At 39.9% G+C, this 22,196-nt stretch overlaps 1 protein-coding gene across 12 annotated transcripts in view; it reads left to right on the forward strand.

Annotated features, from left to right (window-relative positions):
• clocka (clock circadian regulator a) overlaps positions 1–22,196 on the forward strand; it is a 31,849-nt gene that overhangs the window by 2,105 nt on the left and 7,548 nt on the right. For 4 of the 12 annotated variants that reach the window (XM_044198746.1, XM_044198750.1, XM_044198752.1 and 1 more), the window contains exons 2-22: positions 4,590–4,676; positions 13,834–14,049; positions 14,151–14,242; positions 14,805–14,864; positions 15,160–15,308; positions 15,422–15,513; positions 15,632–15,721; positions 15,893–16,013; positions 16,113–16,226; positions 16,321–16,439; positions 17,125–17,207; positions 18,541–18,647; positions 18,739–18,886; positions 18,983–19,058; positions 19,171–19,315; positions 19,446–19,546; positions 19,666–19,785; positions 20,509–20,667; positions 20,836–21,045; positions 21,195–21,382; positions 21,603–21,870. In XM_044198746.1, the coding sequence (XP_044054681.1) occupies positions 14,223–14,242; positions 14,805–14,864; positions 15,160–15,308; positions 15,422–15,513; positions 15,632–15,721; positions 15,893–16,013; positions 16,113–16,226; positions 16,321–16,439; positions 17,125–17,207; positions 18,541–18,647; positions 18,739–18,886; positions 18,983–19,058; positions 19,171–19,315; positions 19,446–19,546; positions 19,666–19,785; positions 20,509–20,667; positions 20,836–21,045; positions 21,195–21,382; positions 21,603–21,870 (2,370 nt within the window). In that variant the 5' untranslated portion in view covers positions 4,590–4,676; positions 13,834–14,049; positions 14,151–14,222. Of the gene's footprint in view, positions 1–1,532; positions 1,613–1,783; positions 1,944–4,589; positions 4,677–13,833; positions 14,050–14,150; positions 14,243–14,804; positions 14,865–15,159; positions 15,309–15,421; positions 15,514–15,631; positions 15,722–15,892; positions 16,014–16,112; positions 16,227–16,320; positions 16,440–17,124; positions 17,208–18,540; positions 18,648–18,738; positions 18,887–18,982; positions 19,059–19,170; positions 19,316–19,445; positions 19,547–19,665; positions 19,786–20,508; positions 20,668–20,835; positions 21,046–21,194; positions 21,383–21,602; positions 21,871–22,196 lie in introns of all 12 variants that reach the window. The other 8 variants (XM_044198747.1, XM_044198748.1, XM_044198749.1 and 5 more) reach the window with 7 other exon arrangements.

Consider the following 22,196-nt stretch of genomic DNA (forward strand, 5'->3'; position numbering starts at 1 on the left):
GTGGACTGATGGGAAGTAGAGGTACTACCGGTACTTTATATCCCTAGTTGATACTGATACTATCAGTAGATTGGAACACTCCTTACCTATTAGAGTACCTTACCTTCAGGCATTCAGGGACTCCACAACAATATCCAAAGAACTGCAGGCCTCACTGACTCCACCATAAGAAAGAGACTGGGCAAAAAAACAGCCCCAGACCATCACACTACCACCACCATATTTTACTGTTGGTATGATGTTCTTTTTCTGAAATGCGGTGTTACTTTTACACCAGATGTAATGTGACACACACCTTTCAGAGAGTTCAACTTTTGTCTCGTCAGTCCACAGAGTATTTTCCCAAAAGTCTTGGGGATCATCAAGATGAAAAATGAGATGTTCTTAATGTTCTTTTTGCTCAGCAGTGGTTTTCGTCTTGGAACTCTGCCATGCAGGCCATTTTTGCCCAGTCTCTTTCTTATGGTGGAGTCATGAACACTGACCTTAACTGAGGCAAGTGAGGCCTGCAGTTCTTTGGATGTTGTTGTGGGGTCTCTGAATGGCTGAAGAAGAACAAAATGAAGACTTTGGAGTGGCCTAGTCAAAGTGACCTGAATCCTATTGAGATGCTGTGGCATGATCTTTAAAAAGGCAGTTCATGCTCGAAAACCCTCCAATGTGGCTGAATTACAACAATTCTGCAAAGATGAGTGGGTCAAAATTCCTCCACAGCGCTGTAAAAGACTCATTGCAAGTTATCGCAAACGCTTGATTGCAGTTGTTGCTGCTAAGGGTGGCCCAACCAGTTATTAGGTTTAGGGGCAATCACTTTTTCACACACACACACACACATATATATATATATATATATATATATATATATATATATATATATGGTCTATATTGTGTTTTTATTTTGACAGATATTACGATTGCGATATGATTCACGATTAGAAGGAATGATCATTTTTGCATCACAATTTTCATTTTCACTAAAAAAACTATTAAAATCATAATGATGTGACATTACAGTACTTGAGGTCTGTACCAAACAAACATGTTTTCTTCCATCTGGAGAACAAGATTTGTAGGCCAGGGCATCTCTGCAGCTTCTGCGATTTGGATATTGCACTTGGCCATATTGCGATTTTGATAATATTTCGATTAATTGTGCAGCCCTACTTCTGCAGCTTAGGTGGAAAAAAAAGTTGACTCAACTGGCTGTGTAATCATCAAGGCCTTGGGCTTAGTGCAGTGGCTTTATATGTGAACTGTACCTTCTCAGTGTCTCAAGGATGTCTTCTATTTAGCGTCATTACCTCAGGGTTATCTTCCTACTGATATCAGTGAGAAATTTCACATGCTACAGCAACCAAAGTGGTACACAATTCAAGTACTGGAGTTACAAGCAGAAGGTTTTCATGTTTCCCAACCCTTTAATGGTGTTTTCTAACATAACTAATTTCATGAGTGAAGGCAGACAATGTGTTTGCTACAGTCTGCTGGACCTTCTGTCATGAGGTTAAAGACTTGACTCTGTGTTTTGACAGTCTTTGCAAGAGGTGACCCTGACTTTGACGTCATCTGGAGTCTGCTGCAGTTAAATCCCTGTTACTTATCACTTTTAAAGGTAAAGGTACAGTAGAGGACAGCAACAGTGACAGTCTTTTGCCTTCACCTTGTAATGTGTAATATAAGCTTAAATGGTTGGAGTAACTTTGTTTATTGTACCAGTACTTCAGTGTTTGATATAGCTTTGTGTAGAATATCAGACCAACTACCCTTTTCTTATTGCCTGCAGATTCAGGAGATGGCATGTGACTTTGTCATGACAGCCATTTAATATGCTGACTTCACCAGCAGAGCATTGTTTTGGCTGCAGACTGACGTTTCCCGCTCACGGCCCTGCATCAGACAATTTGGTGCCACCAATATTTGGTCCGCAGTCTGCGTCACACACAGTAATTAATGCTGTTTGTTGAGACATACTGCCTGTTGGAATGGATGTTTTTTTGTTGTTGTTAGATAATCTGTTCAAGCTGTCTTTAACAGACAGCTATGTCATATTTTCCTGCTTACCTTTTTAACGCTGTTACAGAATTTAAAATTATCTAATGAAGTACAATATAATTTGTATTAACTTTGATAGCCAGTCACCGCAGAGTTGATTTGTTACAGACTTGACATGTAACACACCTCCAGACTATGTTCATTGTAATGAAGGAATATGTTAGCCAGTGCAACTATATGACCCTTTTATGTGTTTTTAATGTGTTTTTGGACAATAATAGACTTTTATGGCATAAGCTACGTTGACATATAATACAGTAATACAAGCATTATCCTCGATATCCACCCACGAGTGATATTGGCCAGACATAAAATCAAACAATGAAAATTTCTAAACCTTAACATGTACTACTATGAAAAAGTAAAAATGTAACTTTTTAATGAGCTCATTTTGTCAACGAACACAGACCAGACATTCACAAGGGATTAATGATACATTTTACTGGCTTCTTTTTATTGTTTGGCTACTTTGAGCTCTAAAAAGAGGACATCCACTGACAGCAACACTAGCTGGAGAGAAATCCTTTTACCACACAGGACTGTTTCTGTCAGATTGACCTTTCTCTGAGAGCTGAGAGGATTCTTCCTCTTGAAGACTTGAATCAGATTCACAGACTTTGTCAGCAGTTATTTATTTGCGTGGTCTAACACACTTTATCCCCAACCAAATCATTTAAATAATGTTCCAATACTTGACAAATAACATGTCTTTGGAGTTTGTCTCAGTATGTGCAACCATGATACAGTAATGCTAACTGGCGAGGCGACGTGGGAGACTTTTGATGTTTTAAACTAGTGAAAATGGGTTACTGATCTAATGGCTGAATATCTCCACAGTAGATATTTAAACTGGACAACATATTTGGATGTACAGCACACACAGACACACACATGTACATGGCACGCACATACAAACAAAATCATTCATTTCGATCGCAGGCAGGCAGTACTATACGACAGGATGGCAGGCAGGCAGGTTAAAAGTCACTGAATGTGACTGAATGGTCACGATGTGGAGCCAGTAATGTTAACTGTGATTGCCCTTGCTTCATCTCCATGAACACTGGCTTTTGACTTACAACCAGACACAACAACCTGTGTGTAGGTAAAACTCTAGTCTAACTCATATGTAGTATGGAACAGTGTGTAGTTTTGTTGTCTTGTTTTTATTACAATATTATCATCATTTAAGTGAAACAAGTATAAATGAACAGGATATGTGTCACCTTTAAATATACACGAGACAACAAAGTAACACTTGCTCATTGTTTTTCAGAGTGCAGTTTCTTGTAAAAATCGAAAAAAAAGTTGACCTACATGGGGATCAGGGGCAATCGAAAACGGTCTTAGAATGACGCTATCAGATTTTTACTATGATCAAACAAAAATGGGTCAAGTCTATTGGGTTTTCCCTAAAGATGGGGGTAGAGGTCCATCAGTGTTATCTGTAGCAACGATGTTGTCATTGTTAGCTCCTCAGTTCGCAAATTTGGCATTATTATAATTGATTAGTTTTTCGATTGAATTATTGACAACAATTTTGCTAATCAATAATGAGAAACAGTTCCAGCCTCTCATATGTAAGAATTTTCTGCTTTTCTCTGTGTTTATATTATTACAAATTGAATATTTGGGGCTTTTGGACATCTGTTTGGGTAAAATCAACAGTTCTGGGAAAATGTGGCATTTTAAACTATTCTTACTCATTTAACAGACAAATCAAGTAAACAATTAACTGAAAAAAATGATGGACAGATGACAAGGAACATAATAGGTAGAACGTAGCAGCCCCATATCAATTTAAATGCATTTCATGCCACTAACAAGAGCATGATTGACTAATAAATACTGTGATTGGTATTCAGTCATTCCACTTAATCAAGTTCTTAGTTTGGCAAAATCAGTGGGAGATTTTCTCTATGTTGATATTCGAGGTCCAAATAAATTAAGAAGACTGTACAGTATGTTGTAAGAATGTGGCAGGAGTCTTTCAAATAAATGGTATTGTAGTATGAGGCCATTATATTATTATGAGTAGCATATTAACACTATTTTATGACACTGTTGTGAGTATGATTGTAATTGTAAGTCCTTTTATCATGACAAGGGTTATAAAGTATCCAAGTTCCGGTGCTCGCACACACACACGCACACACACACACACACACACACACACACACACGCACACACCTTAAGCACCACTTTTTTTACAATAATGACACAAAGAAGCACGTTACATTAAAAATGTAGCAAGTTTTAATTAATGCACTAATGCAAAGGAGCAGATGCTTATGTTTACATTGCCTGCAGGTAGACCCCCTTCTCAGCTGATGGCTGGGGGCTCTGATCGTGAATGAATCCAAGAGACGCTTGTGTGTGTGCGTTTGTGTGTGTGTGTTCCGAGCTGTTCTCTTATTTCTGCAGTGCTGTGGGAGGCTCACGATGACCCAGATGTTTTAGTTCTGATTCAGTAATGTGAGTTTCTTAGCTGCAAGCCAGCCATTTGTAAATGTAGCTTTTCTCTTTCTGTTCAACAGGTGAAGAATTCAGACAAGAGTTGACTACAGACTCATCCATCATGAGGTGAAGCGGTTACTTAATAAACCATCACTCAAAGACAAAAGGTAAAAGACATCTTGGACATCACCTACTGAATTTTGGTTGCGGCAGTGGACTGTGTCAGATTAGGAGATGGGCAGTTTAGGCTAATTAAGTCTTTTGAAGCCTAATTCATCAGGAGCTCTTACGGAGACATTATTCATCCATGTTTCAGTAATGTTCTATTTTTGATCTGCAGTCGTAGTTTCTCCTGAATATAAAGCATATGGAATTGAAATGGTGTTGACTGAGTCACCAGAGCATTTCAAATAATTTTCTTTCAAGATTCTGCTACAAAAATGGTTTAGTATTCTTTGACTGCATCTGGTGATACTCTTGATTATCTTGTATTGCTAATATTGCTGTGTCTTTGCTAGCTGTGTGTGTGTGTGTTTGTGCTTGTTTGTGTTTATGTCAGTCCCAAGGTTTAGTACAAAAAAGGCAAAATCTGGATGTCTAAATACATCTTTTTCTACCCAATATCTAAACCTAAACAAAACATCTCTTTTTCAAAATCTTGACCTAGGTGTTAAACATACCTCGTATTAACCTGTTAACAGTTTAATATTACCCAAACTAGGCCTAACCTATGGATTAAACCCAGTGTTGAATATGATAATGTTAATACCTACCTTGTGTCAGTATTTTCAGCCACAATGTGACACTTTATCCAAGTATGTTGGGGTAATGTTGTAGTAAGAGTAGTAAGTATTCAAAAACAAAAAGTTAGTTTTATCATAGAATTAAATTCTGTCAGCAACATGTAGTCCTAGAAGTTTTTTTGGCTTTCAGAGAGTTATTTCTGTTCAAGTATAAAACTAAATCTGCCCAAGAACTTAGAAGTAGAAACAACCTACTTTTTCAAGGATCATATAGCCTGTATTTTTTCGACACTGTTTTTTGTGATGCCAAAGGGTACTGCAAGGTGTAGTTATTTTTCAGACATGGAATTGGTAAGATTGCTGGTTTCTCCTATAACACTGTGGGACTCACTATGGGCAATTTCAAAAAAGGATAATCGGTCCAAATCGATGCAGTAGAACCAGAGATATGATCTTTTTTTTTTTCCACACATTCTTCTTTCTTGTCAAAACATGGTGCCTACACTACCCACACTGCATTTCGGTTCATAGATTGGGGTGTGTTATGCTAGTAGCAGTTAATGTAGCCTCGAGCCCTCTAACCACAAGCATAGATGAGGAACGGGCTACAGAGGTCTGGTGAGCTCACTTCTCCACACAGAAAAATGTATGTAAGAATGTTGTAATCTTCATTCTTCATGATTTACTGGCCCTTTTTGGATCATACTAGAAGAGACTCTGGACAATCCAAAGAATTACAACTTTGCCATTGACAAGAAGGGAGAGTTGTTAAAGGTTCTGTATACCAGATTTTTAACATTAATATAGCAGCAAACAACTATTTGCAATGTAAAGTAGTGGAGTAATGGCGTCCTGAGCAGAGAATCATGTCACACCCCTCTGAATGTGTTGTCATCCGAGCTTCTCTGTTCTTTGTTTCGGTAGCCGGTCCGGCCACGTGTGCCTGTTAGTGCATGTGAGTCCCTCTCTGTGAAACTGTCGGCTTTGAGGAAAGTGATATGATGACTGTTTTCTCATCTAACGTGGTGAATAAAGGATTTATTTCAAACAAACCAGAGTTGGTGAATGTTGGAACAGTGGAATGAGCTAACAAAGACAGTTTTGGTGCGTTTTATTTTGTTGCTGTTCGGTTTGGATCAAGTGTGTTTTAAGATGATCAGCGTGGTAAAATTATTGTTTTTATCAATGTAGTTTGGTGGCGAGCGAGAGCGATATAATGGCTGTTTCTGGTTAAACAAAAAGGATCTTCCTCTTTAACAAAAATGTCTGTCTCTGTAGGGATCCTTTCCATAATGTTTTCAGACACTTCTCACAATCTGAGGCTGTCAGTGGCAAAAACAAGCACTTTTAGCGAATGTACTTTGGCGGGTGCATTTGTCCCCAAGGATTACGTTGTAGCCATTGCAGCCCGTTTCACAGCTGCCTTTTCACATCTTACTCAGTGAATTAAGGATTTATTTTGACCAAACCAGAGTTGGTGATTGTTGGAATGGTGGAAAGACTAACAAAGACGGTTTTGGTGAGTTTTATTTTGTCTGGTCTGAGATGCTGGTGCTCTAGTGCGACATTTAGTGGCAGTGAATGTCGCATACAGCTCCTTTTAAAACAGACAATGCTGCAGTGAAACACCAGACCGAGCTGTATGTGTCTGTCTCAGAAGATAAACAAAGATAACATAGCAGTGTAGAAAATATTCCGGAAAGTAGGCAGCATGATATTTCATGAAAAGTAATTTGGGGTTCTTTTCAAACATGATGCTATAACTATGGCTGTAACTAACAATTATTTTCATTACTGATTTACAACAACAACACATTTCATCTGAAAAAGTCAAAAGATAGTGAGAAATGGCCATCACAGTTTCTCAGAGCCCAGGGTGACATCTTCAAAGTATTTGTTTGTTCGACCAACTGTCAAACACTCATTCGGTTTACAATGATAGATACGATATTGAAATTACAATGTAGACAAAAGCAGCATATCCTCACATATAAGAAGCTAGAATCAGCAAATGATGAATGATTTATCAGTTATTAAAATTGTTGATATCTTTTCTTTCAATCGACTAATCAATTAATTGACTAATTGTTTCAGCAATAATACCAACAAATAAAAGCATTTACTACATTGCATGTCTAAATGGGCCTTGTGAAGTTATCAGATCCTGTATCAGGGAATTCTGCATGATGAATCATGTTTAATTTAAGATTGTGCAGCGGCAGACTATGGAAGAACTCTCTTTATATGAGATTAACTGAAGTCAGTGAAGTGTGATCTTAGCTTGGACAAATTAGGCTGGGCATGCCTTGACACATTAATCTGTAGAGTATAATATAATGTGGTGCAAAGTCTTCTGGGAAAGGACAAGGCCATATGCACACATAGAGCAAAGTCACGTAAAGGCATCAGTTATTTAGGTTTCTAATGGTTCAACTTGCTTGGAGCACTACTTCTGTATATTGTGGGACCTACATGTTGATTCTTATTTGAGTGGTTGGCTGGTTAGCATAATTAGCATTCATATACCAGATGAAGTGTTGGTGGTCACATGTTAGTCGTCTATTTTGATCAGGGCTGTAGGTCTATAGTCATTCTTGATTGCTGCTCTTGTGCTGCCGGTCATCCTTCTGAACTCCATTGACCCACTTGGCATCGGTATGAGGCCCCTGGCTGAGTTCCTGCTCCGCTGGGACAGGAGGCCAGCAGCAGTCGAGGGGCCCCTGCCAACCACTGCTGCTTGCCTCTCAAACATTCCTGTCTGTGGGCTGTGGAGAGAAAATGCAAAACAAAGACTCCTTTTGTGCGGAAGGGCCTGTGGATGTGTGTGCATTGAGTGGAAACACAGCTGGCTGCCCAGCATTGAGGGTTTGGTTGGTACAACTGCGAAGAAGTATGGTGGGCAGTGTTGATAAGCTTGTGTTGAGTATTTTACATCTTACAGGCCAAATGACCATGACATTATTAAAACCGTCCTCAGTTGCATCTCACATCCCAGTCACGAGGAAACATCTCTGCCTGTAAACTGAGGGAATCATGTCTTTGAGTGCTATGTGGATGCCACAAGGATGTGCAGTCCTTGCCTCAGACAGGATGTGTGACTGAGTAAATTATTCATTGATATGTTTCTGTTGATTTGTGTGACCTCCTTGGCAGTGAGTTTTGCTTGCCGGCTGTTAAAAACTGCATAACATTATCCTAGATATTTCCCAACACTTGGAGCAGAATAAGAAATTTGTTGTAGACTGTACTGTATACTGAGTGAGGTCTACCAGTACCAGTGAGTTTTACATTTTAAATGGTCTTCCTAGGAGGCTGTGGTGTACCTGGGATCTTTGAGGGTTCACAAATCCCCTGGATGTGACGTGGATGATGAAGAAAACACAAGGGTTGCTATGACACCAGAGTTTACGTAGCCATGTGATACAAGAACTACCAGACAGTACTGTCTGCAGACAGGGTTTAAAGTTCCAGAAAAATGTCCCTTTTTGAAAAATGTAACTCTAAGGTCTAAAGGTCTTTTAGGGAATTTAAACAATAGTGCTAAAATGATTAGTCAATTAGCTGATGACTAAGGATAATGGATGGATAAGCGCCATTGAAAAATATGTTTGATACACTGCAAAACACTGCAAATTATATAGGGCTTTGTACTAGGAAAATTCCAGCATTTTTTTCCACTAAAAGAAGAGTCTAGACAGTCCTCAGATTCAGTTTGTGGTGGCATGAAAGAGCATTCAAGTTGACTGAACAGCTACTTGATTTGTGAGCTCTTTCTGCAGCTTGCCTACTATGACGTGTTCAACAAAAACCTCAACAAGACAAATAGGCCACCTGATCTGATGCACTGATAATTTTTTTGGGGAACCAAACTGGTTGAGCGTACTCATACACTCCATGTGTTCGACTGTCAACTATAAATGTGTGTACATACATATTTAGCTATAATAGGGGCATGGCTCCAGGGATGGCAACGTCGGCCTTTCGGTGTGCCACCACTTTGGTCCAAATTGAAATATCTCTAACTATTGGATGGATTGCCATGAAATTTAATACAGACATTCATGTTCCCCAGAGGATGAATTGTAAAAACTTCCCCTGATCCCCTGACTTTTCATCTAGCGCCATCATCAAGTCAAAACTTAGCGTGCTAACACGCTAAACTAAGATGGTGAACATGGTAAACATTAAACCTGCTAAACATCAACATATTAGCATTGTCACTGTGAGAATGTTGCCATGCTAGCGTCATTTAACTAAAAGCACTGCTGTGCCTAAGTACAACCTTACAGAGCCACTAGCATGGCTGTAGACTCTTAGTCTTGTTCATTAGGCCTAAGTTTTTGTGTTTTGCAAAAACTTTTTGTATTTTCCCGATGCTTGTTGCAGTCCTAATCACACTACCACATAATAGTACAAACTGAAAAGAAATGTACTGTTGACTTATTTGTCAGTTGTATAGATGTTTTGAATGCAGGAGACAAATGGTACAAATCTCATTCAAACAATCATATTCATTTGTTTGTCTTCAGCATAACAGAAAAGCTTGATTTGGTAGCATTGTGGATAAAAAAGGATGCATCCCGATTTTAAATTTTAACTATGGCAAAACAAGCTGTTTGAGGCTTTAGCTTGCCTCTGCATTGAGGACTGCTGCTCCAGCCTTTGCATATCAACAAGTAGTTTCTGCCCTCATTAGAGCCGTATTCTAATATGCAGTGATATTATCCTGTCTGGTGGAGCATAAAAGTACAAAAGCTGCATCTCTGGTGGATATTGATTACTGCTCTTTGGTTTACCTTTGGATTTTCATCATCGGGTACATTTAATATGTCACCTCTTATTTTAATTTCTGAGCTTACTGATTCATAAGGGAAAGCTATTTAGCTCTGTTGTATTCTCTCTTTTAAACCTTTTGTTACCTCGTTTTTTTTCTGTTCAGTTACTCGTGTCCCCTAATTTAATAATAAAAGCACTCTGCCTGATGGAGAGACTCTGCTTTATAATACAATAAGGATGGGAGGGATTGCTTGTGACGGGTTTCCTCTAAGTGATGCAGAATGATGACCACTGCATGCAAGAACATCACAGGAAATGCTTACATGACGCATGTGTTACTGCAGTGCTGCACAGGTCGACCTGTCACAGTGTTTTACATACAAAGACTTGACACCCTCTATAGTCTCATAATTCTCAGTCTATGATGGAGGGAGTATCAGCTGTAGAAGAATTCAGCCAGGCTATTTTCACTCCGCATGGCGAGGCCGGTTGCTATGGTGTTGCCCATTGGCACCGTTGCTGTGCTGGCATTTCAGTGCGGGGTGTGGCGGGATGCGTGACGAGCGGCGCCATAGATCCACTTCAGAGTGACTCATATCCTCAGAGCTCCGCTGCCCTACATCTGAGTATGCGTGCACACACCCACACACATGCACACACACACACATTCAACAATGCTGTGTGAGCAATAGAAAAATGATGACGAAGGAGTGTTTTCAGTCTGTGACTTGATGTGTTTCAAGGTGAAAAATCCCTTCACGTCTGCAACGCTTTTTCCCTTGATGTCTGTGCCCGCTAAGGCTTAGGGAACACCAGGACGGTTTGCATATCATGTGATTAAATGGTGAAACTGGATATGCAGGCAGTTTGATTCTCTGCTCACACCTTTTTGTGAAGGTACTTGCTGTGTAAAATGCTCTGCTTTTTAAGGTCAATTTGTGTTGACAGGGAGTGTAGTGTTATTAGTAAGAACAGGAAGGTGTTGCCTGTGGAGCTGTGATTAAGTTAGATCGGAGGAGGAGGAAAGTAGGTCATTGGGCCAGCAGGTCAGTGAAGCACATATGACATCACAGTTATACAACCTCTGCTCTCCCGCTTACACAACGCTCACTCTGCGCTGAAGCTACTGCTGCAGCCGCTGCTGATACACTTGTGTCAGCGCTTAACATTTTCTTTCTTTTATTTTGCTCTCATATCACTCATGTTTTGAAATTCAAAACATGAGTGTTTCTTTTTTTCAGTCTTGGTCTGTGTTCTGGCTAGCTTGACAAGATGCTGTAGATCAGAAATGCAAATACCCTCTGCTTCTATAGTTGGCCGCTTGTGTTGACAAAACAGTAATCTTAGATAAGGCACCCATTCTCTGTGACTTATTTTTGTCGAAAGAGTCGTATGCACTGAGTAGTTACATAACACTGCATAGCTGAAAGTCAACAGGCCATAATAAAACCTACTCCTCCTCTTACTGTCATTTTTTCCCTCGCGTGTCTTAACATGAAGGTGTAAATACTCACAGTGCTGACTTCCTTTTCTTGTTTTGATGAACCCTGCAGTAAGATAATTTAACCCTTTTTGTGATGTGTGTGGTGGCTTGGTTTGATATTCTGGGAATTTACCTTGGACGTGAATGTGTGATTATGCCAGTTATATCAATAAATGCATTTGTGTTTTATGCTGTTTGGCTTAACCAAATGCTGCTCACAATAACAGCAATAACACAATATTAGCTAATATGTCTTATATCCCCTTATATCCCTCAAATATGAAAAACTAAAACATTTATTGGTATGAATGAAAATGTCACATGTACCATGGTACGTGGAGAGTAACAATGAAGGGATTTTCTCACAACACAAATAGGCCATAATGGTGAGAAAACCTCCCACACAGGTTGTAACGGTAACTGGTTCATGAAATAAATGGGTCAGATATTTAGGCTAGAGACCCAGCGGGCTTTCTCATTTTAATTTGACAATCTATTGTAGGCCTACCTGCGCAAGGAGAAGAGTGGAGTCAGGCGATAGGAAGAATACATCGGCTGTCAGTGATTGGCTGAATCTATGACTGTAGATGTTTTTGTTTTTTGGCTGATTTCAATCAAGATAGGTGCTTTTATGTATCTGCCACATCAGCGTTCAGGGTATCAAACATGAGGCAATAATTTACCTTTTGTAGCATTGTATGTGTACCATTAGTTGCAATGAAATCCACAAAATGGGGCTTCATTCATTGCTTCACTGACTATTGCCAGTTGAGGTGGGTGACGGTGATGGTGGCCAATGGGAAAAGTCTGCTCTATCACCCAGCTGTACAGAATAGTGCAGATCAGTGTATGATATCTTTAATATAATCCCAGATTATGTCCTGGATGTTATGGCAAAGAATCATATCATATCATGTCAAACTCTTTCCATGTCAAATTTTATTACTGTTCCCTAATAGTTCATAGAAAATTGAAAGCCTTGTCCACTGCCTCTCGTCTTTGAGACTCCACTGTGATCATTAGAGTCCCCCATATTGACCTCCTCTACCCAACCCAGGCCCTTTACTTTTTTGTTTTTTTGGTCCATTTTTGGTCATTATCTAAAGTTGGATAATTGGACAGACAGCAAAATAATGATGTGTGCCATTTTGGGATGCAGCTACAAAATCTCTGCCTGAATGCTGCATCACTTTGAATTTAGCTCGGCTGTTAAAGCAAAGGTTTGTCGCAGTGCATCAGCGGTTAGCGGGCCATCTGGAGTCATAGGACAGCACACATGGGCATAAAGACATGTCCCAAACTGTCTCCAATATTAGACTGGCCAGACAGCTTTATATGTGTGGCAGTGGGTATAATTAATCACATCTCATCTTTTCTCCTTAGCCAACGTTATACACTGCATTTTGCTTCATATACTGAGCTGACAGACATACTGATTGTGTTGTGCGGAATTTGCAACCAAACAAATAGATTTTACAGTGCCTTCAGTACCTGTCAGAAATGTCAGAATTACAAGTTGAGCATGTATAAATAATATAAACAGTATTAAAAATTAAATATGATGGGACCACTGTTGTCTTAAATGAGATGAGATATAATGTTTATGGACAAAGAGCATGGAAACCTTGTTGAGAACTGATGGCAACAAGACTAAGAGTCTACAGCCACACCAGTGGCTCTATGAAGCAGTACTTAAGCGCAACGGTTCTTTGAGCTAATTACTAACATCAGCATGCTAACATATGGTATAATGTTTAATGTATTAATGTATAATGTTTACCATGTTCACCGTCTTAGTTTAGTGTTTTGTGTACTTTGTAGCACTAAACACAAAGTACAGTTGAGGCTGATGGAAATGTCATCAGTTTTGCATGTATTTGATCATAAGCCAAAGTACTGGACAGATTTAAATTGTGAACTGATGATGGCGCTAGAGGAAAAGTTAAGAGATCACCAAAGTGATTACAATTCAACCTGTTGAGACAACAGTGTCTTTACCGACTGTCATGGCAATCCATCCAATAGTTGTCGAGACATTTCACACAAAACCTCATGGTGGCGCTAGAGGAACAGTCAGAGGATACACCAGAGTCATTAAGATTCATCCTCTGGGTACCATGAATGTTTGTACAACATTTTATAGTAATCCATCTTATAGTTTAAATTTTGACAGACATTATTAATATTTGCAACAGGGTTTTAGTGAGATCAGATTTTGTCATACTCTCTTTGATCTTGCTATGTGGACAAATTGATAACATTACAAAATGAGATATTGGACGTCACTAAGGACAACATGTGTGTTTTCCTAACCTCTTATAGACTCAGATGTTGCTGCCATGTGCCACACTCACACCCGAAGCAGGCGAAAAACTCAGCTCATCGAAGACCTCTTGTCAATTTTCTTCCCTCTAATCGAGGAAACTTTCAGTGACTCTTCTCCAAGACTCCACCACCACAGTGTGTCCACCCAGACCCTGCCTTCATCCAACAGCACCTTCCTCATCCTCTCACAGGACTGGCTGTACTGTCAGTAAGGTAAGATTTTGATTTGACTTGAATTTGTTTACTGTTTTGAATCACTGGGAGGTGATGAAGCTGTTGCAAGTTGTCATTTCATGTGGTCTTTTTCCTCAAAGGTTCATTCACAAATGTCTACCTCACGATTAAAAGACCCCTCTCCAACACTGCGACCCTGAACAGGATACAAAATGACCTCGAGCATTGACCGGTGAGTCAAACGTTTTTAGTATTTAATGAATGAATTATGAATCATGTAGTAGTAGTAGTAGTAATAATAATAATAATAATAATAATAATAATAATAATAATAATAAACTTTATTTATATAGTACTTTTCTGAACAAGTGCTTTACAAAAAACAAATAAAACCAGACAAGGCAGTTAAAATGAGAATAAGGCCAAAGAACATGAGCAAGGAGTCTATAAAATGTCAAACACCTTTTTCTCTCTGACCAACAGTCCAAAAACCCCATGTATTCAATTTACTGGGGTGTTGTTTACGAGATGAATGATTTAATACAATTGTTTATCACAATTGTCATAGATTGATTTTTGATCGATCAATCAACTAATTTTTTCAGCACCATATAATAGTCACTTGGGTGATACAGTGTCTAAGGTCTATGTGTTCAGTTTTCTTCTTTCCTGCTTTTACCTAAACATAAACACTTAGGATTAGGAGGGACTCTCCTATCAAAGTGTTCATAAAAGATTATTGGAGAACGAATATTAGAAGATCTTCTTCAACTGTTTGTTCGTTTGCTCTGCAGGGATGACAGCAGTATCTTTGATGGGTTAATGGAAGAAGATGAAAAGGACAAAGCAAAACGGTAAGATCCCTGTGGTTTGTGTTCAGATCAGACATTCAATGTTTTTGAACTCTCTGAGATTTTATATTTGTGTGATTATTAAAGCTTCACTAAGCAGAGATTTCATACAAATATACACCTACATTACCTGCCTACTGTAAATCATGAAGTAGAGAGGTACATCAGATTGCCCCATATTCCTAATTCATTTCTTGTAGATGTGGCTTATTTACCCAAAATGAATGCAGTTGTAGTGCAGTACTGTATGTTATCAATAGAAAAAGTGTTGTTATTCTTATGGTGTCTAAACCCACAGTGTGTCCCGTAACAAGTCTGAGAAGAAACGCAGAGACCAGTTCAATGTCCTTATCAAGGAGCTGGGTACCATGTTGCCGGGCAACACCCGGAAGATGGACAAGTCCACTATTTTGCAGAAGAGCATCGACTTTCTTCACAAACATAAGGGTGAGGAACTCTTATGACAGCCGGATAATCTGCTTGTCATAAAGATTCATAGAGCTGTGGGCCACACTCTTCAGCTGAACCTGTTTGTCGATACGTTTTATCTCCTTTATCAGAAATCGCTGCTCAGTCAGAGTCAACTGAAATCAGACAAGACTGGAAGCCTCCTTTTCTTAGTAATGAAGAGTTCACTCAGCTGATGTTGGAGGTGAGCTAAGAGCACTGCTAAACACAGTAAAAACAGAGTGCAATAGTCTTTACATTTTACTTTTTGTTTACATGCAAGAATATGAGTGAATTAAAAGAGTATATTTTGCTTCTGTCAGGCGTTGGATGGATTTTTCCTTGCGATTATGACTGATGGGAATATAATCTACGCCTCTGAGAGTGTGACGTCCCTACTAGAACACTTACCTGTGAGTATAATGTGAATTAATGATAATATAAATGTCAATGTTACAGTTTTAGAAGTCTATAACAATGCCCACGTCAATTTTGCCACCTGTTTGATACAGTGTTACAAGCTAAGTGTAAGCTACACATGCTCAAAGATTCATTAGTGTTAAGAGATATTTGATGTGTTTCAGTCTGATCTTGTGGATCAGAACCTGTTGAACTTCCTGCCCATGGGGGAGCATTCAGATGTGTACAAGGCTCTGTCCTCTCATATCATGGAAGGAGAGACACTGACGCCCGAATATCTGAAAAGTAAGTGGAATCTTTTATTTGTATCTTTGCATTTCCTTTTGTCTTATTATGCTATTATATTATTTTACTGTTTCTTATTTTTGTGATTTTTTTCACCAGCAAAAAATCAGCTAGAGTTCTGTTGCCACATGCTTCGAGGCACGATCGACCCCAAAGAGCCCCCTGTGTACGAATATGTCAAGTTCATTGGAAACTTCAAGTCCCTGAATAATGGTGAGTTACGCTACTGTACACAAACTGTCTGAACCTCGAGTAGAGTTTTCCTGGCCGTAAAGTCTAACTTTTCTGTTGTTTCATTTGTCACCAGTGCCTAACTGTACTCGCAATGGTTTTGAAGGAGTTATCCAGCGATCGCTTCACTCTGCCTTTGAAGACAGAGTGTGTCTCATAGCAACTGTGAGACTTGCCAAACCACAGTTTATCAAGGTAAGAATCTGTAGCCGTTCTTTCACTTCTCACTTCCCCTTTTATGTGGTTGACCCACATTCAGTTTTATGCTTTAGGGTTTGAAAAGGTAAATTTAATTAGGACAGGGTTCAACAGTAGCAGTTGCCCAGTCACTCCAGGCAAACACATTTGGGCTCCTGTCAAACATTACGTTCCCTGTTGCCTCTGTTGGCAAACACTTTTCTTTTGTTTAAAAACACTGTATCTCTCTGTCTCTTTCCCACTGTGTAAAATGTTTCTTCCAGCTGAGTTAAAGAGCTACTGTTGATTTTACTGACTCTGTTGGAAATTGAGTGACACCGAGTGTGTAATGAAATCAAACGATGACCCATCAGCATCATGGAATAATGCACAAGACGTTGGTAGCAAAACTGAGACAACGGAACCTGAATGAAAGAGAAGCAGAAACTTCATCAAAACCTGTGAGGCAACGTAGTGCAGGTCAAACAGGAGATGGCAGTTAATAAAAGCTGTGGCACAATGCAACAGCAGGTGTACAATGAACACTGCCCTTTTTAGAGAATATGAACTCTTAAATCTGGCTCTTTAGACTCGCCTTGTTTCCTGTGTGTTCAGTTCAACATTGGCTCTATAATTTAATATTTAGTATATGAATTTGTAGATGTCTAAATACATTCTACACTTCCACCCCTATCCCTCACAGGAGATGTGCACTGTAGAAGAGCCTAATGAGGAATTCACCTCCAGACATAGTTTAGAGTGGAAATTTCTCTTCTTGGACCACAGGTACAGTTTATTTTCATTTGTCAATGGCCAAAAAAACAATCTGCATTTAAATGTGTTTTTCACTGTGTAAAAATATATGCTCTGCTTAGCTGTTTGTGTTTATATGTTTTTGTATAGTAACCCTTTACCAATGGATCATTTATTAAGGGTGGTTTCACACCTAACCTGTTTGGTTCGGCTTAAATTCAACCAAACTCTTGTGCGGACTAAACAAGTGGTCTGAGAGCACCTGAAGAGTTGGATTTCTGTCCACTTCCAGTTGGACTTCGGTGCGGTTCATTAGTGTGAAAGCAAAATGGACCTACGACAGGACTGTATAAGAGTAGATGTGTGATTTTAGCAGGAATTCCAAAGCTAATATTAAATACAGCTGCTGATTGTGAAATGACGAAGAAGCCATCGTCCAATCTGTATAAGTGGTGTATAGCCTGTGTGTGAGCTTGTGTCCTACTCCATGTATTGTAGCAGTTCCCCAATAAACCCAATAAAAAGTGCATGAAATGTAGTGAGCACTTTGTGACTCCAGACAAGATAAATAAACATGTAAATGGCAGTAAAGTGCAGCATACACCTGCTGTCAGTCACCAGAATTCGATTTTTCCATGTGTGTCCTGATGATGCAGGATGACATCACCAAAACTGTCCAATCAATGAGTTACCTATCAGTCTATATGACTTCATGTTTACTCCTCTTGGTTCGTTTGTAATAAAGCAGTGTGAACAAGAACCGGACCAGAACTAAAATGCAACAGTGTATCTTGCTTTTTCCTTGGTCTGGACCAAATGAACCAAACTACAGGTGTGAAAGTATCGTAACTCTGTGGTACATACTTTTTTTACATCTGACCAGCAACTAGTCACGACACACTGCAGGATGGTTGGTAGAAATGTCTTAAAACTTCACATGTGCCATCGAGGGTCACAGCTTCAAAGTCTCTGAGTCTGACTGTTTAGTTTGATTAACATAGTTTTGCTGTTGCAACAGTGATGAAAAGGCCATCGAGACTAGTCAAAGGTTAATCTGTAAAGCAGTGTACTGGCAAGTAATCGCAGTGTGATGGTTGGGGTTGTTGGAATCAAATCACATGGTAGCAAATTATCCCAAATCCCATGATTTTTTGAAGGTGTTTTTCATGAAGCTCTGCTGTTATCATTGGAGATCTCAAAGTTGCTATGAGCCCTTTGGGAAAAACACCTTTCTTTCCTACAACTGTGAAAGCTTTATGATAATTAGCTCCTAAATGATGGTGCATGATGACTTATTAACAGGATTCACAGGTTTGCAGAGGTCTTCCAATGACTCATCTCAAAAACATTTTCTTTGTTTGTCTAGAGCTCCACCCATCATAGGTTACCTCCCGTTTGAGGTCCTGGGTACATCAGGATATGACTACTACCATGTAGATGACTTGGAGACACTGGCCAAATGCCATGAACACTGTGAGTACATCTCTCTCAGACTTCATTAAAGAGTTTATCTACAATTATCAGCTTCTTTTTGAGCTTTCTTTGCCTCTTTGTGTGTCCGTAGTAATGCAGTATGGCAAAGGAAAGTCCTGCTACTACAGATTCCTCACCAAAGGGCAGCAGTGGATTTGGCTTCAGACCCACTACTACATCACCTACCACCAGTGGAACTCCAGACCAGAGTTTATTGTCTGCACACACACTGTTGTAAGGTACAAGACTTAAATGGCGATATTTACGTTCCTAGATACAAGAGTAGAAAAACGCATCATCGTAAGTGCATTTTATTCACTCTCTTTGCTCTTCAGTTATGCTGAAGTAAGAGCAGAACAGCGCAGAGAGCTTGGAATTGAAGAATCACAACCTGAGATCACAGCAGACAAGGTGAGACTTCTGTCCAACATTAATTTTGGGATTATCAGTAATTGGTGACAATGCTTTGCATGGAGACCCAGAACCGACACTGACTACAGGGACTTTCTCCCTCGCCTCACAGCAGTCCCAGGATTCAGGCTCCGAGTCCCAGCTCAACACTTCCAGCCTGAAGGAGGCTCTAGAGCGCTTCAACCGCAGCCGGACACCCTCGGCCTCGTCTCGCAGCTCACGCAAATCCTCGCACACCGCCGTGTCTGAACCAGCGTGTAAGCACCCTCAATAAACAGCTGTTCATTATCAAGCACCCCAACAGCGTGTATCGATGACTGACACGATTTTATATTAGGCGGTCTTTTTGTTAAAAATCTGAGTATCATGTTTATGTTTCCCCCTCAGCATCACAGATGAAGCTTCAGGGAGATAGGAGTACACCAGGTCGGCAGTCCGTTTCTGCCGTGGAGATGACATCACAACGAAGATCATCTATCAGCAGTCAGGTCAGTTAAGGGACAAGAACAGAGTCTGGTGATTTAATTGGGGATGAAGAGATTCAAAGTACTGTACTCTGAACTGTTATTCATCCTTTTTTGTTCCGTGTCCGTTTTAATTCTATCAGCAGTCGATGAGCTCCCAAAACACAGGACAGAACATGGCACCATCCATGGTTTCACAACAACAACAACAACAACAGCAGCAACAGCAGCCCCAACAGCAACAACAAGTTCAGACCAGCCAAGTAAGATATTTAGCTCATTTGTTTTAAAGCCTAATTCATGTCTTATCTTATCTTATCTTAGGTGCCAGACAGCCAACTTTTCGTGCATCCCAAATCTTACTAATTCTGTGATTATTGGATTTATTCTTAAACATAATTAAATGTAATTTACTATGGTATGCCACGGTTTGATTAATAAAAAACAGCAACAAAAAGTGGTGCAAAATTGTTTTGCATGTGGAATTGTGTCTTGAGCTTCTGATAAATAGAGATAGGCCTTGAAAGGATGTGAACAATTCCTTTACCAATTCTTTTTATTCAGTATTTTATTTATTCCCAAATGGAAAAGGTAACAGAATTTGTACAGTTTATTTTACTGCTTAATCATAGTTGAGCACAAACCAAACTGCATTATTGAGAAGAACATACATCACAGCTTATGCAAGAAACATTATTAACAGCATAAGAACCGATGCTAAAAATGTAAAATTTGTAAAATTGGGAAGTACACTTCTAGTGCTCTGGAACCAGCTCATAGTTGCAACCCAAATGTGATTAAAAGAATCTAAAATAATATGTATAATTAAATTTTTTTCAGGCATTTGACTCTTAAGTCAGCAGAGATATTGTTTCGAATGAATTGCTCGTCTCATGCTAGGCCAGATAAAAATGTTCTCACATTTACCGCTTCAGCAGCTGCCGTTTCACTTACCGCTGTGTCCCAATGTCATTGTTCTTTGAAAGTCAATGGTGCAGTTCTGCAGTCAGCTAGAAGCCATGCAAAATCTGAAAGAGCAGCTGGAGCAGAGGACCAGGATGATTGAGACCAACATTCAGCGGCAGCAGGATGAGCTGCGGCAGATCCAAGATGAGCTGCAGAGAGTGCAGGGACAGAGCCTGCAGGTGAGACTGAAGACTGAAGCTGCTCAGAAGTGTGTGGCAAATGGGTGAACATACAGCCCAATAAATAAATCATTGCTTTGCTTTTTTTTATTGTTTTCATTGTATTATGTTTCATAGTTTATAGTCATAGTGTCATAGGGAGTCAGAATCTGTTGCTGTATGTTTCAGATGTTCTTGCAGAAAGGAGCTGGAGGACTAAATCTCAGCTCTGTTCAGATGGCCCAGGGGAACGCTGTGCAGCATGGGGGAACGCTCAGCATGCAGGGTCAGGTGGTCTCTGCAGGGGCTCTACAGAACAGCATACAGCAACAACATGCTGTTCAGTCCCATTCCCAGCAACAAACACTGCTACGGGAACAGAGCACAGCACTCTCACAGGTCAGACAAACTAAATAGTTCTCCTTTTCCTCGTGCATCCAACACAGCCACTCACTGACACGTCCTATTCATAGCTTCATTTTGTTTGTTATGGATTCTTCCATGCAGTATGCTACAGATCTCACTTTCTCTGGTTCTGTGTATTTCAGTCTCAGCGGTCGTCACTCACTCTGCAGCCTCAACAAAATCCACTGTCTGCATCTCTCTACAACACAATGATGATCCCTCAGCAAAGCCCTTCTAACATGGTCCAGATTGCCACTAGCCTGGCTCAGAATACTGGTCCCAACACTCCTGCTGTGGCTACATTTGCTCAGGACCGTGCGGCTCAGATTAGGTTTGCATAAAAACTGTATTCATTTTATTGTCATGGTTCCATTTTATATCTTCACATAAAGTGAATTTATTATTAAGTAGTGTAAGTTCATTGATTGCACCGCCATGCTGCCCACACTTTACTTTGATGTAGTACAAGTGTACAATGAATTCCATTTGTGCAATAGATTGATACTAACTTTATATCCATGTTTCCAATGCCCACTTCCTGTCTCTGACAGGTTTCCTGCTGGTCCTCAGCTGCTCACCAAGCTAGTGACAGGACAGATGGCATGTGGGGCAGTCATGGTCCCCACAACCATGTTTATGGGCCAAGTGGTGACGGCCTTCGCTCCTCAGCAGGGCCAGACCCAGACCATCAGCATTTCCCAGCAGCCACCACAGCAACAGCAGCAGCAGCAGGAGCAGCAGGTACAGCAACAATCACAGGTCACAGCCATGCAGCCAGGGCAGGCTCCGCTGGCCCAGCAGCAAACACAGTTCCTACAGGTAACACTCATCATGGAAATGATGCTCTAATGGGTTGATTAGTGTCAGTTCAAATGGCCTTACTGTATCAAGACATTTGCTTCTTTGCTTCTCGGTATCACAGTTCTCTTCATCCATAGCAGCCACAGTGAGTTTGTTTTGCCACCTAGTGTCTGTGAGGGGTGTGTGAAAAAGCCCTCTATAAAGTGAATCAAACGGCCAGGTCATAATTTCAAATGTCAAAACCAAAATGTTGCCTAGTGCAATTTATGAAGTTATAACTTAACTGTACATGACTCAGGTTAATTTCTTTCCTAAGATCTAGCTAATCAAAATTTTTCACTTAA

The sequence above is a fragment of the Siniperca chuatsi genome, linkage group LG6 (genome assembly GCF_020085105.1).
Source record: "Siniperca chuatsi isolate FFG_IHB_CAS linkage group LG6, ASM2008510v1, whole genome shotgun sequence".
In the NCBI taxonomy this organism is placed as follows: Eukaryota; Metazoa; Chordata; class Actinopteri; order Centrarchiformes; family Sinipercidae; genus Siniperca; species Siniperca chuatsi.